This window comes from Pteronotus mesoamericanus, unplaced genomic scaffold (genome assembly GCF_021234165.1).
Source record: "Pteronotus mesoamericanus isolate MK-2021 breed Mesoamerican mustached bat unplaced genomic scaffold, CSHL_Meso_final scaffold_371, whole genome shotgun sequence".
Lineage (NCBI taxonomy): Eukaryota > Metazoa > Chordata > Mammalia > Chiroptera > Mormoopidae > Pteronotus > Pteronotus mesoamericanus.
The window spans coordinates 1,453,268-1,472,532 of record NW_026555314.1 but is presented as its reverse complement, the minus strand read 5'-3'; the positions used below and the strand labels follow the sequence as shown (position 1 = coordinate 1,472,532).

Below are 19,265 nucleotides of genomic sequence, written 5' to 3'. Positions count from 1 at the left end.
TCCAGGATAGTCTCCCTACTTAAAAGTTAGCTGAATTTAAGCACACTGAATTCCCTTTTGCCAGGTAGTCTAACATATTCAGAATCTGGGAATTAGGATGTAGACAACTTTGGGGGTGGGGCTACTATTCTGCCTACCACAGTTTTATATAATAGTATAAAGTTAAAAAGAAATAATTAATACATTTGATACATGTTAAATGGGAATAAAACATAATACAATTATTAAATGAAGTTATAAACATCAAAGAACAGCCCTGGCTGGTGTGGCTCAGTGGACTGGGTGCTGGCCTGTGAACCAAAGGGTCGCCAGTTTTATTCCCAGTCAGGGCACATGCCTGGACTGTGGGTCTCCTCTCTTGCAAGAGGCAACCACACACTGATGTTTCGCTCCCTCTCTTTCTCCCTCCCTTCCTCTCTCTCTAAAGATAAAATAAATACAAAATCTTTTAAAAAAATCAAAGAATAAAATCTAACGTTATTACTTTTTCTTTTTAAGAGAGAGGGGAAGGGAAGGAGAGAGAACATCAATGCACACACCCCAACTGGGACTGAACCTGCAACCCAGGCATGTGTCTTGACTAGCGAACCTACAAACTTCTGGTTTACAGGACAACATTCCCATCAACTCAGCCACACTGGCCACAGTTAATGTATTACTTTTTTCTTTTATAAATCATGCTGTTGGAATTCTATCTGAGAAATCTTCCCATAGCCTAAGGTCTTGAAGAGTGTCCTGTTTTCTTCACAAAGTTTAGTAATTTCAGTAAGTTTTTGTTCCTTTTTTCCTTTTTGCATATGGATGTCTAATTATTCCAGTACCATCTATTGCAGAGACTGGCACAAGCAACAATACAGATAAATCTCAAGTGGAAGAAACTAGGCATAAAAGGCTACATTCTGTATAATTGAATTCACATTATATTCTATAAAAGACAAAACTATAGGGACAGAAACCAGATCAGAAATTGCCAAGGACTAGGGGAGGGAACTGAGTACAAAGGAGCATGAGGCAATTTTTGGGAATGAAGGAACTATTTCATTATCTTGATGGTGGTGGTCGTTACACTACTGTATACGTTAGTCAAAATTCAAAGACCTGCACAATTAAAAAGCGTGAATTTTACTCTACATAAATTCTTCTTCAATGAACCTGACTGTAAAAACTATCAAATGACAACATGAAGAAAAAAGTAATTTGTTTTGCAGGGTCATAGACTTTCTGAACCCTAAAAAAGTAAATGTAATCCAAGTTAAAAAGTACCAAAAAAACTGTAAGGCAGAAAACTAGACAGTTACTCCCAGACTCTCTCACTCTACTGCCACTGCTCCTAAATGAAAAGGGAACAGAGCAATAAACAGTGAACAATAAATAGCCATTACCTAATAGCCATAGGCTATCTTTTCAGGCTAGTGACAATGATTTAACAAGTAAAACAAACATAAAAACAAGAAGCTAAGCCTAAAAATAAAAAATTAACAAAATAATATTTACCTTTGGAGTCAGCATTTGGGAACAGCCTGTTCCATGGCACCTTATTTTTGTGTGGGAGAGAAAGCAGATAGTTTCTAGCTTTTAAATTGATTATGCAGTTCAGGTCTTCCTGTGATGGGGATCCAAGAATACCTATCAGATAAAATAATTAGCAGTTAATCTTCAAGACCCAAGTAAACTGACCACACACCATGAGCTGTATGGCAGAATGGACCTAGATAATTAATGTCTTCTCACATCACCTCCTAATGCTTACTTTTCTTATTAAAAGGTTTTAAAACAATCCTTAACATTTTTTATTTTTTTAATCCTCACCTGAAGACAATTTTTCATTGCTTTTTTAGACAGAGAGGAAGGGAGAGAGGGACACTGTTTGCCTCCCATATGCATCCAGACCAGGAATCATGAACACTCAGATCAGGAGTAGAACCTGCAACCCTTTCGTTATGGGATGATGCTCTGACCCACTGAGCAACACTGACCAGGACAACAGGGTCCTTGACATTTTGAATCAAGGAAGGTTAAAAACTCATGTCTGTCATAGGTTAAAGTGTTGTTTGAACTCTTAATTTAATGAAATGACTAATGTAAACTGTGGGCAAATGAACCGAGTAAATCTAGCCCCTAATGTGCTCTTCAAGAACACCTTACCCAGAATGTGGTTCAGCTGGTCGAGATAATGCTTCCCCGGGAAGATGGGTCTGTTGGAGAGCATCTCTGCCAGAATGCAGCCTACAGACCAAATATCAATGGACTTGGTATAGCCCTGCAGTAGAAAATGAGGAAAGACAGAGAATATCATCTGGTGTTATGTGACACAGTGAAATCTTCTTACATGACAGGCGTGGCTGTCAGGGTGTTAGCTTCTCCTTTGGTTCTATAATTCATAAATAACTGAAAAGACATGGAAACCAATAATAATTTGGCTTTCTTAAAAGACACGGAACAACCAAGACTACTTAATTTTATTTCTCTTTGAAGTTGATTAGCTTATTAAATCAGAATTTTCAAAGTATACTTTTTTCAAATAATTTGAGAGAAAAAATTGGAATCCTTATACAATGAAGCTGGAAACAAGAAAAAGCAGTAAAACCCATTGCTTTGTGGCCCATTCACTCATTTTGGAAACGTGGGAACCAATTTTTTCAAAAGAAGGGGTGCTGTTACACTTCCAGTATATTTTTCTCCATTTTGCAAATCATTTTCAAAAAAGCTAAGCTGAAAACCCTTGATGATCTCTCCAAAAAAGTGTGTTCTGGTTCCAGTATATCTTACCAATATTTTTACCAATCCTTATTTCTTGTGTTTTTTTCCTATTAACTTTCCAGGTATAATTTTTCTTTTAAAGAAATTCTGTGAAATGACATGGAAGAATGATCTAAATCATGTAAGAGTGCAAAAAAAAGGTAAATTATATGGAAAATGCTAGGTATAGTGATAAATGCAAGAAGAAATATAAAAAACAGAAAAGAATTTGGCTAAATATTAAAGTTTAGGGAAATTTTTTTTTTTGAAAATCAAAGAATTAGCGATCAGATTTATAGCTATGATAAAATGGGGTTGAATTTCAAATATAATTCTTTCTGAAATATTTGTAAATCCAAAATAATTTTGCTTTGGGCCAAAACTACATAAAGAGGAACATTTAAAACACAAAAAAATAACTAATTAAAAGGAACCAGGGCTCCCTGGAGAAATGGCTGCTCAAGTGTGGGACAGGGGAAGCACTATAAAGTGAATCTGGAGCATCCAGTACTTGAAAGCAAGTAAGTACAGTGGGGACATGTCAAAATAGCTCACATTGAAAAATCTGAGACAGTCTGAGCATCAAAATACAGAATAGTAAATATGGACTATAAGCCACTGAATAAAATAACCATGAATTAATAAATGGAGAGGACTAAAACAGAATAAGAAGGGTTATGAAGTCATCACCGAGAGTAAAACTAGTGGCTCAAAGTTTGAAGAAGACTTGTATAGTCTTAAAGTATTTCCCCAAATTCCTATTAATTATTAACTTATTAACAATTATGGTTAATATAACTAACCATAATAATGGTGGAGACCTAGAGGACAACATCTTAACTGGAAGGTAAACATGCACTCCACTCATATTGACATAAGCCAGATGTGCCTCTGATATGAATCACTGAGAAGAAAACATTGTTTCTGTGGTCTTCGTGACTAAAATATATGACATAAACTGAGGATTATTCTATAAAATAGCTGACTTGCACCCTTCAAAAATGTCAAGGTCAAGAAAGGCTGAGAACTATTTCAGATTAAAGGAGACTAAAGAAACAGAGCACTGTGTGAGTCTGGACCGGGGGGATAAAAGGTATGAAGAGTATACTGGACAAATATCCAAAATTTGAATATAAACTATGCATTAGACAGTGGATCAGTGTTAAATTTCCTACTTTTGATTGCTGTACTAGGGTCATATTAGGGAATATCCTTCTTCTAAGGCAGGGTTTCTCACCTTTGACATTACTGACATTTTGGGCTAAGATTTTTTTGTGGGGGCTCTCCACTGCATTGTAAGATGTTTAGCAGCAACTGTCACTGTGAACCACTCAATGCCAGTACTACTTCCTTCTCAGTTGTGAAAACCAAAAATGTCTCCGAACACTTCCAAGTGTCCTCGGGGAACATTGGAACCACTGTTCTAAGGAAATAAACATGAAATGAGAACATCTACACATTATTCTCAAATGACTCAGAAAAAAAAAAAAAATACACAGAATGAAAGAGCAAATGGGACAAAGGATAAAGAGTTGGTGAATCTGAATCTGGAGTGAAGGGTATCCAGAAGTTCTATCCAGCAACTCTCCAACGGTGGTGCAGAGGCCCATATGGCTTCCCTCCACGGATCTGAGCGGTGACACCACTTTCATACTACTACTGTAATGTTTTCTTTTCTTTTCCCTCATCTCTCACAAGTCAAATCTCTTACAGGGATTTTTCAAAGGCTTCATGACATGTGATTTTATACATGAAATGTGACAACATTCAGAAAACCTGCTTAACTCAGTGAACCATTCTTTTCCAAATGCTTGATATTACAAGATCATGAATGGCTATGTGTAAGATAGACCAATGGATTTTATAAAACAATAGCAAAACTTTCAGATTCCACATTGCAACTAACCTTTCATTTGTTAAGTTGTGGTGCAGTATCAAAGAATAGCCACAAGTAGCTGAAAAGACTACTACTGTGTAAAGACGTTTCTTCACAACTTAAACCAAAACAGCATACTTCACAGACTAATCGTAGAACCAGATGAGAACACAGCAGCATTCTATTAAGCCAGACATTGAAGAGATTTGCAAAAATGAAAATGCCACTCTTCTCAAAATTAAAAAATATATATATTTATTTTTAGAGTGGGGAAGGAAGGGAGAAAAACATCAATGTGTGGTTGCCTCTTGCACACCCCCCTACTGGGGACCTGGCCCACAACCCAGGCATGTGTCCTACACTGGGAATCAAACCGGTGACCATTTGCTTCGCAGGCTGGCACTCAATCCACTGAGCCACACCAGCTAGCACTATTACTGTTATTTAAAAATTAATACTTTTTGAAGACGGACTTGAAAATTAGTGCTCCCATCTCCTCAAGCTAAGCCTTCTTGATCAATAAACCTTTTCTTGCTCCAAACTTTGATATTTTGAGCACTGGCCTTTCTCTGGAAGCATCAGGCACATGAACCTTGGGCCTGTCATAAATAGTGAGCCAGCCAGGAGCCAGTGTCCATTAGCCCCCAGTTGGGCAACCCTCTCCCCCTTATTGAGTTCTCAGAAGCTGCGAGGGCTCATTTGCCTTGAGGACTCAGCAGGGGGCACTTCTGGGTGCCATTCATCCTTAACACATCACTTTTGGAGTAGTAACACATCTTCTGGACCTTAGTCAGCTGTCTGTGGGATTCAAAGGAGTCTCCTTATCTGGACTCAGATAAATGGGAATCAATGAACTAACAGGGAACAAAGAAATTGAGAAATTTTGCACTCTTCCTTGGATCCTCTTTGACTACCTGTCTATGGCCAACAACACCCCTTCTCTCTTCCCTTAACAATAAAAGATGCCTGGATTCCACTCTCTTTAGATGGATTGAAAATTAATCCTCCTATCTTCTTGAGCCAGGCCTTCTCAATCAATAAACCTTTCTTTGCAAAAAAACCAACCAACCAACCAACAAAAAAAAAAAACAAAAAATCCTGCAAAACGCCAATACTTTGTTTCAATTTCTATATAGTAAATGTCAATAGATATAATTCACATAAACAAAACCTGCTTGGAGTCTTAGACAACTTTAAAAAAACAACAACAAAAAAACCTGACCAGGAATCAAACATGCAGCCTTGTGGTTACAGGACAACACCTCAACCAACTGAGCCACGCTGGCCAGAGCTAAGAGACTGAAGGGGTTTTGAGGCTAGGATGTTTCAGAATCACTGCCTGATACTTTTCTTGAAACCTTTCTGCAAGCTGAAAATTCCACCGAAAATGAAATGTTACAAATTTATACACATCCACACAGCTCTCGTTTGCCCAAACGTATTTAAAAAAAAAAAAAAAAAGATAATGGACAGCACATTTTAAAAAATCCATGAATCCATAATAATGTTTTAAAAACAAAAACCAAAAAAATAAAACTAACAATAAAAACAAATGTGGGAGATAGAGAAAGCTCCTCTTTACAGAAAAATGCCAGCTAATAAATGTAAAAGGAACAATAAATGTAAAACAACACCATTTTGTAAACCACAATATAGTAAGGGTCATCAAGAGATAAGCCATCATGGAAAGGCTGCTGGGAAACAGAAGATCCATCCACATGTATGGTTTCCACAAATCTGTAGGGTTTGTACCCAAAAGGTATGATCTGAACCTAATCATGAGGAACATGTCCAAAAGATTCAAACAGCAAACCATTACACAAAATAACTCATCTGTACTCTGCAAGCATCGTAATGTTATAAAGAAGACAAAGGGTGGGAGAGCTGTTCTAACTGAGCACAATGTGTGAAACTTGATTAAATCAGGGACTGAAAACAAAACCAAAACAGCATAAAGAACTCTTTTATCATGGGGGGTGGGGAGCTTGCCTGCGCACACATACAACTGGGACGTCATTAAATTAATACTGATTGTCTTAGGTATGCTAAGGGTAGTGTGGCTGTGGGGAGAGAGCACCCACCCTTTCTAGAAGTATGAGAGTATGGCCCAAAGAGTCTAGGAGTAAAGTGTTAGTTTATGTTGGTGAAATGTCAGAGGGTTTGACAAGAGAAGGGAGAGAGCAGTAAAATGTTAACAGCTGGTGAACCTAAGTAAGGTTGTTGGTATATATGCATGTTCACTGTACTCTCAATTCTTCTACAGGTTTGAGAACGTTCTAAATAAATAAAAATAAAAGTGAGAATATATTGATAGAAGTAACATTCTCAGGCTGCAAATAAAAAAAAAAAAATTTCACTATAGTTAACTCTGCAAGGAGAAGCGAGACCTAACCAGGCACCTTGCAGAACAAAGGCCATCCTCCCTGGCTACTGCCCCTGGACTGTGATGAGGAGTGAAGAAAGTGGAGGCACCTCAAGTTGGGATGGAAGCTCCAAGACCAAGAAGCCAACAGTATGAAAAGCATACCGAGAGCTCTCCTTTATAACCGGCAGGCACCAAACATGTGCGCGGAATGGCTGTCACGTGGCCAGTCCAAAGAGAGAACCTGGTATGTGGGATTATTTGTAATACAAAACTGTAAGAGAATCGATATAGTATTTTCTTCTTTAGAACATCTGTTACATCGAATCCTTCTTTATAATGTAATTTAATGAATTTTATAACTGAACTGAATAAATGTATGATATCAAGAATGAATAACTGCTTTAAACAAATTCTATTTCCTCACAAAAGCAATCTTATTGTTCATCCCAAGCCCTTCTATTTTATTACTCATAATGGATGGAGGAAGAGAATACAATTTAGGGCCTCTGGATCTGAGACACAGGTCCAATGTCTATTTTTATTACTTTTCTTCATGTTTCTTTTTTTTAAAATTTAATCTTTATTGTCTTTTTCCCTCATTGCCATTCAGCCCCCTTATACCCTCCTTCCCTCAAGCAATCACCAAAATGTTGTCCATGCTTTTCTTCATGTTTCTTAATGTTACATTATGGTAAATAAAATTAAGTTCAAGAATCTCCTAATTTGAGATATTAGAAACAGGAAGTATGTCAGACCCACTTAAGTTCTCCAAATTTGACACCTTATTCATGTATTATCTGCAAGTGACATATTAAAAATACTGAATCTCAATCTCCACAGAATCCCCTCAACGCTTGCCACTTGTTTCACAAACCTAACAAAGGTATCATACTTCACTTTTTGTTGCTTTTATATATTTATTCAATTATTATATCTGATCAAGACTCAAACATTATTAGAAGAGTTTGCTGCACACTAGATGCACTCTTCATAGCCACCTGGAGATCAGACGAACACATTTAGAAGCAAGATTATCACATAATTTTAGAAGAATCCATATTCCTATTCTTTCCACACCTATGTTTTCTCCAAATTATAATTTTGCTGGAGACATTCTTATCAGATAAATCTGACCTTTACAGAATAGTCCTCATCCATGTTCACAGAAAGACATTATTATTGGATAACCTCTACCACCAACTCAGCCTGCACCCAGCAATGGCAGCAGCAGGTGTAAAAGCTATCAGACTTCAGCAGAACTGGCCAAGGATAAAGACCATTTACTGTAACTGTGACCAGAGGGTGAGGTATGCCCTCCAATACTGGAACACCTCAGCACTACTCCAGCTGAGGTGCAGAGGCCAAAACCCAGGGCCCAGAGCTCAATGCCGAACAGGAGGTTATGACAGCACCCTGGTTCTGGCCAAAGAGGCCAAACTAAACCCAAGGGAAACAGGCCTACTGAAAGGGAAGCCTACTGCAACAAATGTCCAACGGTATTTTGCTTCCTGGTTTTCCTTTTATGCACACTTGATCCTTACCTTGGAATTCAACATAATTTCTGGAGCCCTGTACCAACGTGTGGCTACATACTCCGTCAGGAACCCTGTGTGATCATGGTCTGGATCTGCAACGCGGGCCAAGCCAAAATCACAGATCTAAGAGAGAAAAAAATGTACATCTTAGAGATTCTAACCAATTTAATATCAAAACATTATAAAAATAAAAGAGACAAGACTTCTGGTCAAGATGGCAGTGTTGGCAGACATCGCTCACCTCTTTGCACAACCACATCAAAATTACAACTAAAATACAGAACTACCATCATTCAGAACCATTAGAAATCAAGCTGAATGGAAGTCTGACAACTATGGAATTAAAGAAACCACATCCATTCAGAATGGTTAGGAGGGGCACAGACGCAGAACTGGCTGGTCTCATACCTATGTGTGGTGAATAAAAATTTGGGGGGGATATCTCAGGAGTGAGGAGTCTCAGCCCCATAACACGTCCCCCAGCCCAGGGTTCTAGTACCAGGAAGGTAAGTCCCCACAACTTCTGGTTGCAAAAACCAGCAGAGATTGAATTTGTGGAAGAAACTTCTGGAGGCTCAAGCCATTCCTCCTAAAGAACCCACAAATGGATTCACCGACTCAGACTCACTCCCCTTGAGCTCCAACACTGGGTTAGCAGTTTGAAAGGCACCAGTGGTATACAGGGAGAAACTGAAGTGTCTGGCATCAAGGCAAGCAGAGGCCATTGTCCCTTTTCTAAACCCTCGTCCCACAGAGCCAGCAAGCTGGTACCATATCTGAGATTCCATAAACCTGGCTAATACAGTCCACATCCCCAGAGATGTGGCCCCACCCAATTTACAGCCCACCCAAGATGCTTTTCTATATGAATGGCTGGTCTTGGCTTATGCTCCACAACTTCCTAAATCCTATCAGACAAGCAACAGCTGGCCTCAGTGAGCTCCAGGCCTGGCACTAGCAGCAGCCAGCCTAGATTCACAGCTTGGCTTTGACTGGAAATCTCCAATCTTGGCACATATAGCAGCCATCTCAGGTTACTTTATAGTTCAGGCAGGGTGGCCCCAAGCAAAATACAGGTAAGGTCTGACCTTGGCCTGCACCACCCAGGAAACCTCAGGGCAAGCTCACTCAGGGGACAGCTACAGGCCATGTTAGAACACCACCACAGGTAAAACTTCAGTGCCCCCTCACCCCCTGCACAACTGATCCTCCCACTGAGGGCAGGGGTTGGTGGTTAAGTGGTCACAGTCAACCTTTGCAGCTGACTGGCCTGGGTAAATCCCTCCCATTGATCTGCCAACGGCAACCAAGACTCCCCTATAAGAGGAGGTGTCCTGAACTCACACAAAGGGCACACCTCAAGTACCTGGCCTGGGTGACAGGAGGCTGTGTCACTGGACCTCACAGAGCACCTACTACATTAGGCCATACTACCAAGACAAGGAGTCAAAGCAGCTCTACCTAATACACAGAAACAAACACAGGGAGGCTGCCAAAATGAGGAGACAAAGAAACGTGGCCCAAGTGAAAGAACAGATCAAAACTCTTATGGGTCTCTGTGGGGTGGGGAGAACAAGAGCAGCCCAGTGGGATATGTAGCATCCAAGCAGAGTTGAGCAAGCTCCAGATTGAGATGCGGTGTAGGTGTGAGATGAAGAGGAAGTCCATGGGGGAGGAAGCGGCACCTGACCCAGGAGATTAAAGTCTGAGAAGGGTTAACAGGGTCCATGGATTATATTGCACAATCAATCATTTCATCGAAAGTTGCAAAATGGTAATTTTCTAATTTTATTATTCCCTTCAAATTTATTGACTGGCATTCTTTTTAAAGAAGAGCTGCCCTAGCTGGGTAGCTCAGTTGGTTAGAACATCATTCCAATATGCCAAGATTGTGAGTTTGATCCCTGGTTGGGGCACATACAAGAATCAACAAATGAATGCATAAATAAGTGAAACAACAAATCAATGTTTCTCTCCCTTTCTTTCTCCCTCCCTTCCTCTCTAAAAATAAATAAAATCTAAAAAATAAAAATAAAAATAAAGAAGAGGTATCATCAACAGGATATATATGCTTACCCTGATACACAGATTCTACTAGAAAGACAGGAAAAATGTTTTTCTCTTTAGTTATCAATTTTTACAACAATGAGTTGATATAAGGGGTACCATGTTTTATTATTTGTATACCCCACACCTAGTACAGGACACAGAATCAGCAGGTTCTCAAAATTTACTGGTTATAATTTAAAAAATAAAGAGGGAGATATGAGTTTAGACCTTTAAAAGATTTCACAACTACATGCATGGTCATCAGTGGAAAGCTCATTTTAAAAAAAAAAAAAGTTCCCATAACATTACAACACAGAGGTCTAACCAAATTTATATGGCATTAGCCAGAAAACCATAAAAAAGCAGTATTTATTATAATTTCTTATGAAGGAAAATAGACAACTAGGATATAGTTTAAGGAACATAAAATGACATGTAGCACTCCAGCTCACTATTTTTGGGTCAGCATAAATTTAAATTTTCAGAATCCTCTTTCCCAGATGTACCCAGAACACATGTGCTGTGATCCTAGCAACCCAGGATTTCTACTATGATTGATGTGGGCTCAGTTTAGTAAACAGTGAGGACACAGACTAGAAGCCATACCCTCAAACAGTTCCACTAAAAATACGCCAGCCAAATCACCAATTAGGGTTTATATCCCTTGTTTCTGTGGCCCTGCGAAATAAAGACAAAGTCTACAAGAGAAGGTCCCAGAAGGGTCCCAAGAGGCCAACATCTGCTGGGTCTCAGGGCTTCAGATAACAAGTGCAAAACATATTCATGTAAACCAAAAAGAAAGCTTATTGCTGTTGGCCTTGGCTGGTACAACCAAAAGTCAAATACACTGAGAACTGATATCCTGAGGGCTCAAGAGTAGGAAACACTGTGGTAATACAGAATCCAATGGGAAAAGGAAGAAATGACATAATTACTTACTTGAAAATTCATAAGAAGGATGTAAGGCCACAGGCTATAAACTTTCTAAACACAGGGGCCTGTGGGATGAGCAGCAAGATCACCCCAAGGTACTGAGGATGTGATGGATGTACAGTGACTCCGGAGCTCAAGCAGAAAATTCTTCTGTCCATCAGTGTTTTCTCATCCCTCATATATGTACCTGAACTGCCACCACACTGTGACCTGCCTTTTGGACATACTCACTAAAACTAACAGTGACTTAGTGACATACCATACTCATCTTTAGAATGGGATCCTCCCCTGAGTGCTTATACAATGTAAGTGAAACACTGCCCGTATGTACATTTTTAAAATGTGGGCAAATTCTAATGCTGCACATATTTAAAACCTATGGTGTTTCTGAGTCTCAGTGTTAAATTGGGTATTGAAAATGATGCCTCGATCATGCAGACAGAGTAGTGAATAAAATGGCCCTAGGTAAAGAGAAGTCCACAAACAGTGAAGAGGTAAGTGGTTCCGCCTGTCTTGAGGATGAACATTTTCAAGCAAAAGAGTCAACTTTTCCAGAAATATTACATACTTAAAACATTGGTTGAAGACTGTTTCCTCAAAAACAAAGAAAAGCAATCTTCCATAATAGGGTTGTGAGAAGAAACAGAAACAGGAGACATAAAAATATCCATTGTAATTTTTAAAAAAAAAATCACTAAGCGTCAACAAAGTGCGGCCATTCCTAAAATAAGGTTCATTTCTTTTGTGCCTACCTGGCTTTTATTTGCACAGGCCCATGGGAAAGGATCTGGTTACATCCCATGTAAAAAGTACATGAATCTAACTTGGAAGGATACTCAGGTGATGGAGCCCAACCCAACTGTTTCTGATGTGGGAAGCTGTCTTCTACATACCTCATGGGATGTCAGCCATCCTGTTTTAAACTTCTAGTGACAGCAAATAAGTTGATCACCCAATGACAGACACCAATGTCTTTTTTATATTGTTACAGAAGGCTCTCCATGACTTACTGCCAACCAACCTCTCTAGCTTAGTGTCAATGACTCTGTATTACTCACCCAAAACTGTAGCCACATAGAACAGGTCTCATGTTTATACTAGGTCCCTTACTCTTCTTTATTGCTGTTGTTTCTTCTATCTACAATACCCTATGCCCAACATAGCAATTGGTTTATTAAAAGCATGCTCATCCTTAGAGGAATACGACCTTCTTCCTGATGCCTCTCATAGCCCCAGCTAAAACCAACCCACCTCTCTTACCTGCATTTATTTGTACAACATTCTTTTCAATATCTGTTATAACAGATATTATTACAATTATTTATTGTTTCATATTTCTGGGACAGACATTCATCTCCCTTAACAGGTATACCTTACAAGACTTTCACAGGAATGTCTGTTGAACTGAAGTACAAGAAATTACCATTGCTATACATCTACATGTACTTTTTAAGCAGCTTTATTACAACCCACCTATTTAAAATATACAATTCAATGGTTTTTGGATTATAATCCCAGGGTTATACAACCATTACCACCACCTAATTTTAGAACATTTTTATAACTGCAAAAAGAAGCCTTGTACTCATTAGCAGTCTCTTTTGTATCACACTGATCAGAGGCAACAGCTAACCTGTCTCTATAGATGTGTCTGTTCTAGACATTTCATATAAATGGAAATGTACAACATGCCATCTGTTATGATTGGCTTCTTTCATTTACAAAATAATGTTGCAGGATTCATCCATGTTGTAGCATGTATCAGTACTTCATTCCTTTTTATTCCATTGTATGAATCTATCACATTTTATTTATCCACCATCATTTGGACATTTGAACTGTTTCTTCCTTTAGGCTCTTTTACTACTGTGAATATTTGTGTACTTTTTGTGAGGTCATGTTTCATGCTACTTAGGTATACACAGAAGAATGAAATCCTCACCAACACTTATCTTTTTGATTACAGCTATCCTAATTTGTATGAAGTAGTATCTTATTGTGGTTTTGATTTGCATTTCCCTACTAATGTATTTATTGGACATTTGTATATCTTCTTTAGAAAGATGTCTACTCAGATCCTTTGCCCATTTTTAAACTGGAATATTTAATTGTTGTATTTTAAGGGTTTTTTTTTAATATAGTTCAGGTATGTCTTATCAGATATTTAGTTTACAAACATTTTCTCTCATTCTGTGGGGTTTTTTTTTTCACTTTTTCGATGATTTACTGTGTAGCACAAGTTCCTATTCTTGATGAAACCCATTTTTTTCTCTTTTGTTGTTTGTGTTTTTGGTGTCATATCTAAGCAGCTCTGCCTGACACAAGACTGCAAGGATTTACTATTTAAAAAAGATTTTATTTATTTATTTTTAGACAGAGGGGAAAGGACGGAGGAGGGAGAGAAAACATCAACGTGTGGCTGCCTTTCACATGCCCCCTACTGGGAAGTCCTGCAACCCAGGCATGTGCCCTGACTGGGAATCGAACTGGCAACCCTTTGGTTCACAGACTAGCACTCAATCCAATGGGCCTCGCCTGCCAGGGCTACTCCTAAATTTTCTAAGTGTATTCTTAGCTCTTAAATTGAGATCTTTGATCCATTTTAAGTTAATTTTTTTACACGATGTGAGGAGGGACCCAATCTCATTCTTTTGTGTATGGCTAGCCAAGTGTTCTAGAACCATTTGTTGAAAAAGACTACTCTTTCGCCAATGAATGATCTTGGCATTTTTACTGAAAATCAGTTGTTTGTAAACATATGGGTTTACTGACTCAGTTCTATCCCACCGATCTATATGCCTACTCTTAAGCCAATATCACAGTCTAGATTACTATAGCTTTATAATAAGTTTTGAAATCAGGAAGTGTCCTCTTAACTTCATTCTTCTGTAACATTGTTTTTGGTTATTTTGGGTCTCTTCAATTTCCACATGCATTTCAGGAAGAGCCTGTCCATTTCTGCAGAAAAGCCATTGGGGTTTTGATAGGGATTGCATTATATCTGTAGACCAATTTGGGGAGTACTACCATCTTAACAATAGTAAGTTTTCCAATCTATGAACATGGAATATCTTTCTGCTTTTCTTCTTCTTCTTCTTTTTTGCAGGTAGGAAACACCTTTATTAATGATTCATCACGTGGTGTCCAATGTGAATCACATGTCCAGAGAAATCATCAGGCACACTCACGTCTTTCCTGGCTGTGGCTGCCCCTACAGTCCAGATACCAGGCCTCTGTCCATCACACTAAGAAGCCAACTCTACCTTCCCAGGAGTTTCTGGGGCACTGAGGGTCAAGACCGCCCCAGGATTAGAGCCTCAGTCTCTCCCATCCTGATCAGTGGTTCTGGGGAGGACAATACAGGGAGCTTGGATGATCACTTACTTTTTGGTTTCATGATTAAAAAAATCAGAAAAGACAAACATTCTATTTTAAAAAAAGGAGTCTGAGGAGAGAGGCTGTGGTCTTTCATCTGGGGAATCTCTCTTGAGGCCCAGGCAGCCGTGCCCCTTGAATTCTCCAGACCAAGCTGCAGGGCCCCGGGTGTCCTGTCCAGTCACTGGCCCGAGCTGTAGGGCCAGTTGTAGTTGTTTTCTTCCGAAAAACAGCATGTTTCGGATCAACGACTTGATGGGCATCTTGCCCACCAGGCACATGAAAAACAGTGGGAGATGAGAGAGGCTGAGGCTGGGGCAGTGCGCAAGGCAGGAAGCCATAGCAACAGGTGCCGGAGACACAGCGGGTGGGAGAGCTACTGGGCCCACATGTGCTGGGTGAGAGCCACCTGCACCTTCTCCTGCAGGCTCTCCACATACACCGGATCCAGAGAGGACACAGGCATCAGTTATGAATAGCCCAATGGCCTTGAAGCAAAGATACATGGCTGGATCTACGTGCAGGCAGCCCAGCCTATCTATCTGGTCCTGGAAGACGCACATTCAGTCCATGAAGACCACAACAGCAATGGGCGCAGCATACAGACCAGTAGTGGCCAGCAGCTGTACTGTGTGCAAGTGCAGCACAGCCTAGGACAAATTCAGCACAAAGAGCTCGCTCTTGCTCAGGTGCAGCAGTGCCACCTGGTGGGCCACTGGCAGGTCAGGGGAAGAAGGGCCCATGGCACACCCAACTCGACCTTGGTGAATAGCAGCTGTGCTGCCAAGCTCTCATATGTTACCACGCCCAGCACTGTGCCCCTAACAGACAGCTGCTGGTCCTGGAGCATCCAGCCAGGACTCAGCTCTGACACCAGCTGCCCGGGGAAGAAGTTCCTGCCCGCCCCCACTGCCACGAGCAAGAAGTCCAGGGGGCTGGTGAAGACAGCTCTGTCTTCTTGAACTCACACATACACCCTTTCATCTCATCGAAGACCTCCGTAGTTCTCCCTGTTCACTGGAAATGCCTTATTTGGGTATTACAATCACTGAGGTTTTCTGAGTGTTCTTTCTATAAAATTTATTGAAGAAAAAGGTGACCAATGAAACAGATGATTGTTTTAACTTACATGTAATTGCAAATGATCCTATTTTTATATATAAGTATAAAAGTACACATTATGTAATAGCATAGAAAAAACTTTGGAAGAAAATACACCAATTTGTTACAGTGGCTACCTCTGAAAAGGAAGAAGCAATAGGATGGAAAAGAAGAGAACTAACACTCTTTACTTGCATTTTTTTTTTTGCCATAAAAATGTTTTCATGTATTTCTGGTATAGTTTTAACATGAGTAACAATAAATATGCCCCAATCAAAGTTTTTTCAATACATATCACCCTAAAAGTAAATGACCTGTCTGACCTTGAGATCACAGGTGGTGTTGAGCAGCAGGTTGGAAGGTTTGAGGTCACGGTGCAGTACGTTTGCTGAATGGATATATTTCAACCCTCTGAGGATCTGGTAAAGAAAATAGCAGATATGGTCGTTGCTGAGGTGTTGTGTCTTCAAGAGCTTGTAGAGATCTGTTTCCATGAGGTCTTGTACTATATACCTGTTTGGACAGGTTAAGGTAACACACCATATAGCTGTTCACACTTAGTAAAGCACTGAAAACAAATGAACCCTCTCCCCAAATGGTTCATTATACATCATGAGGACCATGAGGGAAATGAGAAACGGATGAAAACTTGGTATTCCTTTATGGAAGGAATCTGAAGTAGTTAACTCCTTATTAGGTCCTGTGAGACAAACAGACATTACACGTGCTTGATATGACCCATCATTGGCCTAGGCTAAGACCTAAAGTAGGCTGTTATGAAAATACTGGCCAATCTTGAAACAATAATGTTCTTGTTCTCTGAGTTATCCATCATCAGAAAGCCCCTCGAAGGCTCGTTGGAAAGAACTGGGCGAGGGTGGTGACCAGCGAGCATCGTGTATACTACCTCCTTTCTTTAGCCCTGTGCCAACCTGTACTGTCACTGTTCATCTACCTGCTCCTCCCTTGTTCTCTTCTTCTCCTTAAAAACCAACCATAAAACTTCTGGAGATACAGGACGAAAAAACACTGCTATTAAATTCAACCCTCAGTGTATCTATTTGACTCTTCAATTAATGTTAAGATCCTAAATAAATAACACCATAAGGATGTCATACCAAGAGGGGTCTTGTGCTAGTTTTGCTCCTCTTGCTTTCTTGCTATGTTATCTGAGCATCTAGAATTTTAGCTATGGCTAATTTCTTTCTTACAGAAATTAAATTATAAAAATCTTTAGCTCTTAACTTCACCATAATTATTCCATTTGCAATGCTCTTGCATTTCTTTTATTCATTTCTATGTTAATATTATTGTATGTCTCCTATATATTCATGCTAGATGAGACACACTATGAGATTCAAAAGAAACTGACCTGAAAACTTATATGAAATCAAGATTTGATTTTTAAAAGGTAAAGCAGGACAGCAGGTGGTAAGGGCAGGGGCAGGAGGCATTTCACTTAAAATAATCACTACAACTTAGTAACAGATGTATTTAAAAATGGAAAGGGTTGCCTGGAGATAGTGAACTACCTCTCCCTGGAAAGGCAGAATGCAAATTAAGCACACTGGTAGGAATGCTGCACTAACCAAAACTGTAACTTTTTTTCTGGCAGATCCTCTTCAGTATATTTAATGTATATCTTTCAAATGTAGCCTTTACCCAGGCAGCATCCTCTGTATCTGCTGAGTCCAGGCTTATAAACATTGGTCATAGTTAATAACAATTTCAGAGATGAGTCACCTTCAAGATCATGAGCGCTAGTACCTTAATTTTAAAGATGAGAAAACTGAGACCTAGAGGTAAAATGACTTGGTCCAATATTACAACAGCCTGGATTTGATCAGGTGATGCCCAGGGTACTCTTCCTTTCTTAAATTCTCTGTATCTTAGTCTATGGTTCTTTCTTTTCTTTTTCACCACAAAAACCAACCATATATCTTGACTAGAGAAAGCATGACTGGAAATGGCATCACTACACTTAAAGGAAATCTTTCCTGAAACTGACAAGAAAAAAAATGGATTTGTTAAAAAGACACTAAAAATAGAACAGGTAAAATGAATCAGAGAAAAATTTTACATAATGGGGGCATTATAGTAAAAGGCAAACATATTATCATTTCCCCTTAAGTGTGCTTTATATACTTTTCCTTTCCTCTGGTACGTCCAGAACATTTCAAATTACATTTACTCAACAAAGTGACCAAGCAGTGGAGTCTGCTGTCTACAAAGGATACACATCTTTCATTTGCTCGATGGTTGGAGCTCTAATGATATCATTGATACCAATGATGTTCTCGTGTCTGAAGCGCAGTAAGATTTTTATCTCCCTCAGGGTTCTCTGGCAGTAGGTCTGGTGCTCAAAAGGACTGATTTTCTTGATGGCTACGCGAACTTTGTTGACATTATCATAAGCAGAGCTAAAAAAAGAAAAAGGAAAGGGAAAGAGATTGCATTAAAAACAGTTCTCAGAATTAATTATCTTGGTAGAAAGAATGCAAACTGGTAAAGTATTATTTAGCACTCTGGTTAAATACTTGTTTAATACCTGTGAAGGCAGAATGTATAGTATCCATGAAAAAGGCCTCAGGCTAGGGAAGGTGAAGCTGGAACAATGTAGCAGAGGGCCTGGCCCTGGTAACTGTGAACACCCATTTTAATAAACCCAGTAACATGGAGTTACCCTCCCCACCACACACACACTTTTTCTACTGTTTTTTAACAGCAACTGAGAGTAAAATCATTTCTGCCTCCAAAACAACTTTCCACTGTTGTATCAGATTCCCCTGACTCAGGAGAAACATTCAAATGACCATCAATCACATCTTCATCCCTAACAAAAACGGACCCAAAGGACACACCTTGAGTATTTTTATCAACTCTGTCTTGCAAAATGCCAAGACTCCCTCTCTCCTTCCAACCCCCTTGGAAGAAATTTAAGCAAGACCTTTGGATAATCTCATAACAAAACCTATAATGTATTCTTCAAAAACTACTTTCACAGCCCCAACAAAGGCCCAGTTCTTTCCAAGTTGTCACTAAGGTCTGATGAAATAGAAATCCAAGCAGGAACAATAATAATTACATTATATCTTTACTTTTATGATAAATTTGAATCTGGAATGTTACTATTATCTTTATGATCAGTATTCTATTGACACTTTTTGTATTACTAAATATAAACATCTGGCCCATTAACAGAAGCAATGAAGTGACACTGACAGGCAACAAAACATTACTGCTTGTTTCCTCAGGGTTAAGTACTGGAAATAAAAAAACAGTAAAATAAGTT

General features: G+C 39.3%; 1 protein-coding gene across 1 annotated transcript in view; it reads right to left on the bottom strand.

Moving 5' to 3' along the window:
* MAPK1 (mitogen-activated protein kinase 1) overlaps nucleotides 1–19,265 on the bottom strand; it is a 78,899-nt gene that overhangs the window by 20,996 nt on the left and 38,638 nt on the right. The window contains exons 2-6 of the mRNA XM_054592732.1: nucleotides 18,211–18,393; nucleotides 16,297–16,486; nucleotides 8,522–8,638; nucleotides 2,146–2,260; nucleotides 1,495–1,626 (exon numbers count right to left, since the gene is read on the bottom strand). Of these exons, the coding sequence (XP_054448707.1) occupies nucleotides 1,495–1,626; nucleotides 2,146–2,260; nucleotides 8,522–8,638; nucleotides 16,297–16,486; nucleotides 18,211–18,393 (737 nt within the window). The remainder of the gene's footprint in view (nucleotides 1–1,494; nucleotides 1,627–2,145; nucleotides 2,261–8,521; nucleotides 8,639–16,296; nucleotides 16,487–18,210; nucleotides 18,394–19,265) is intronic.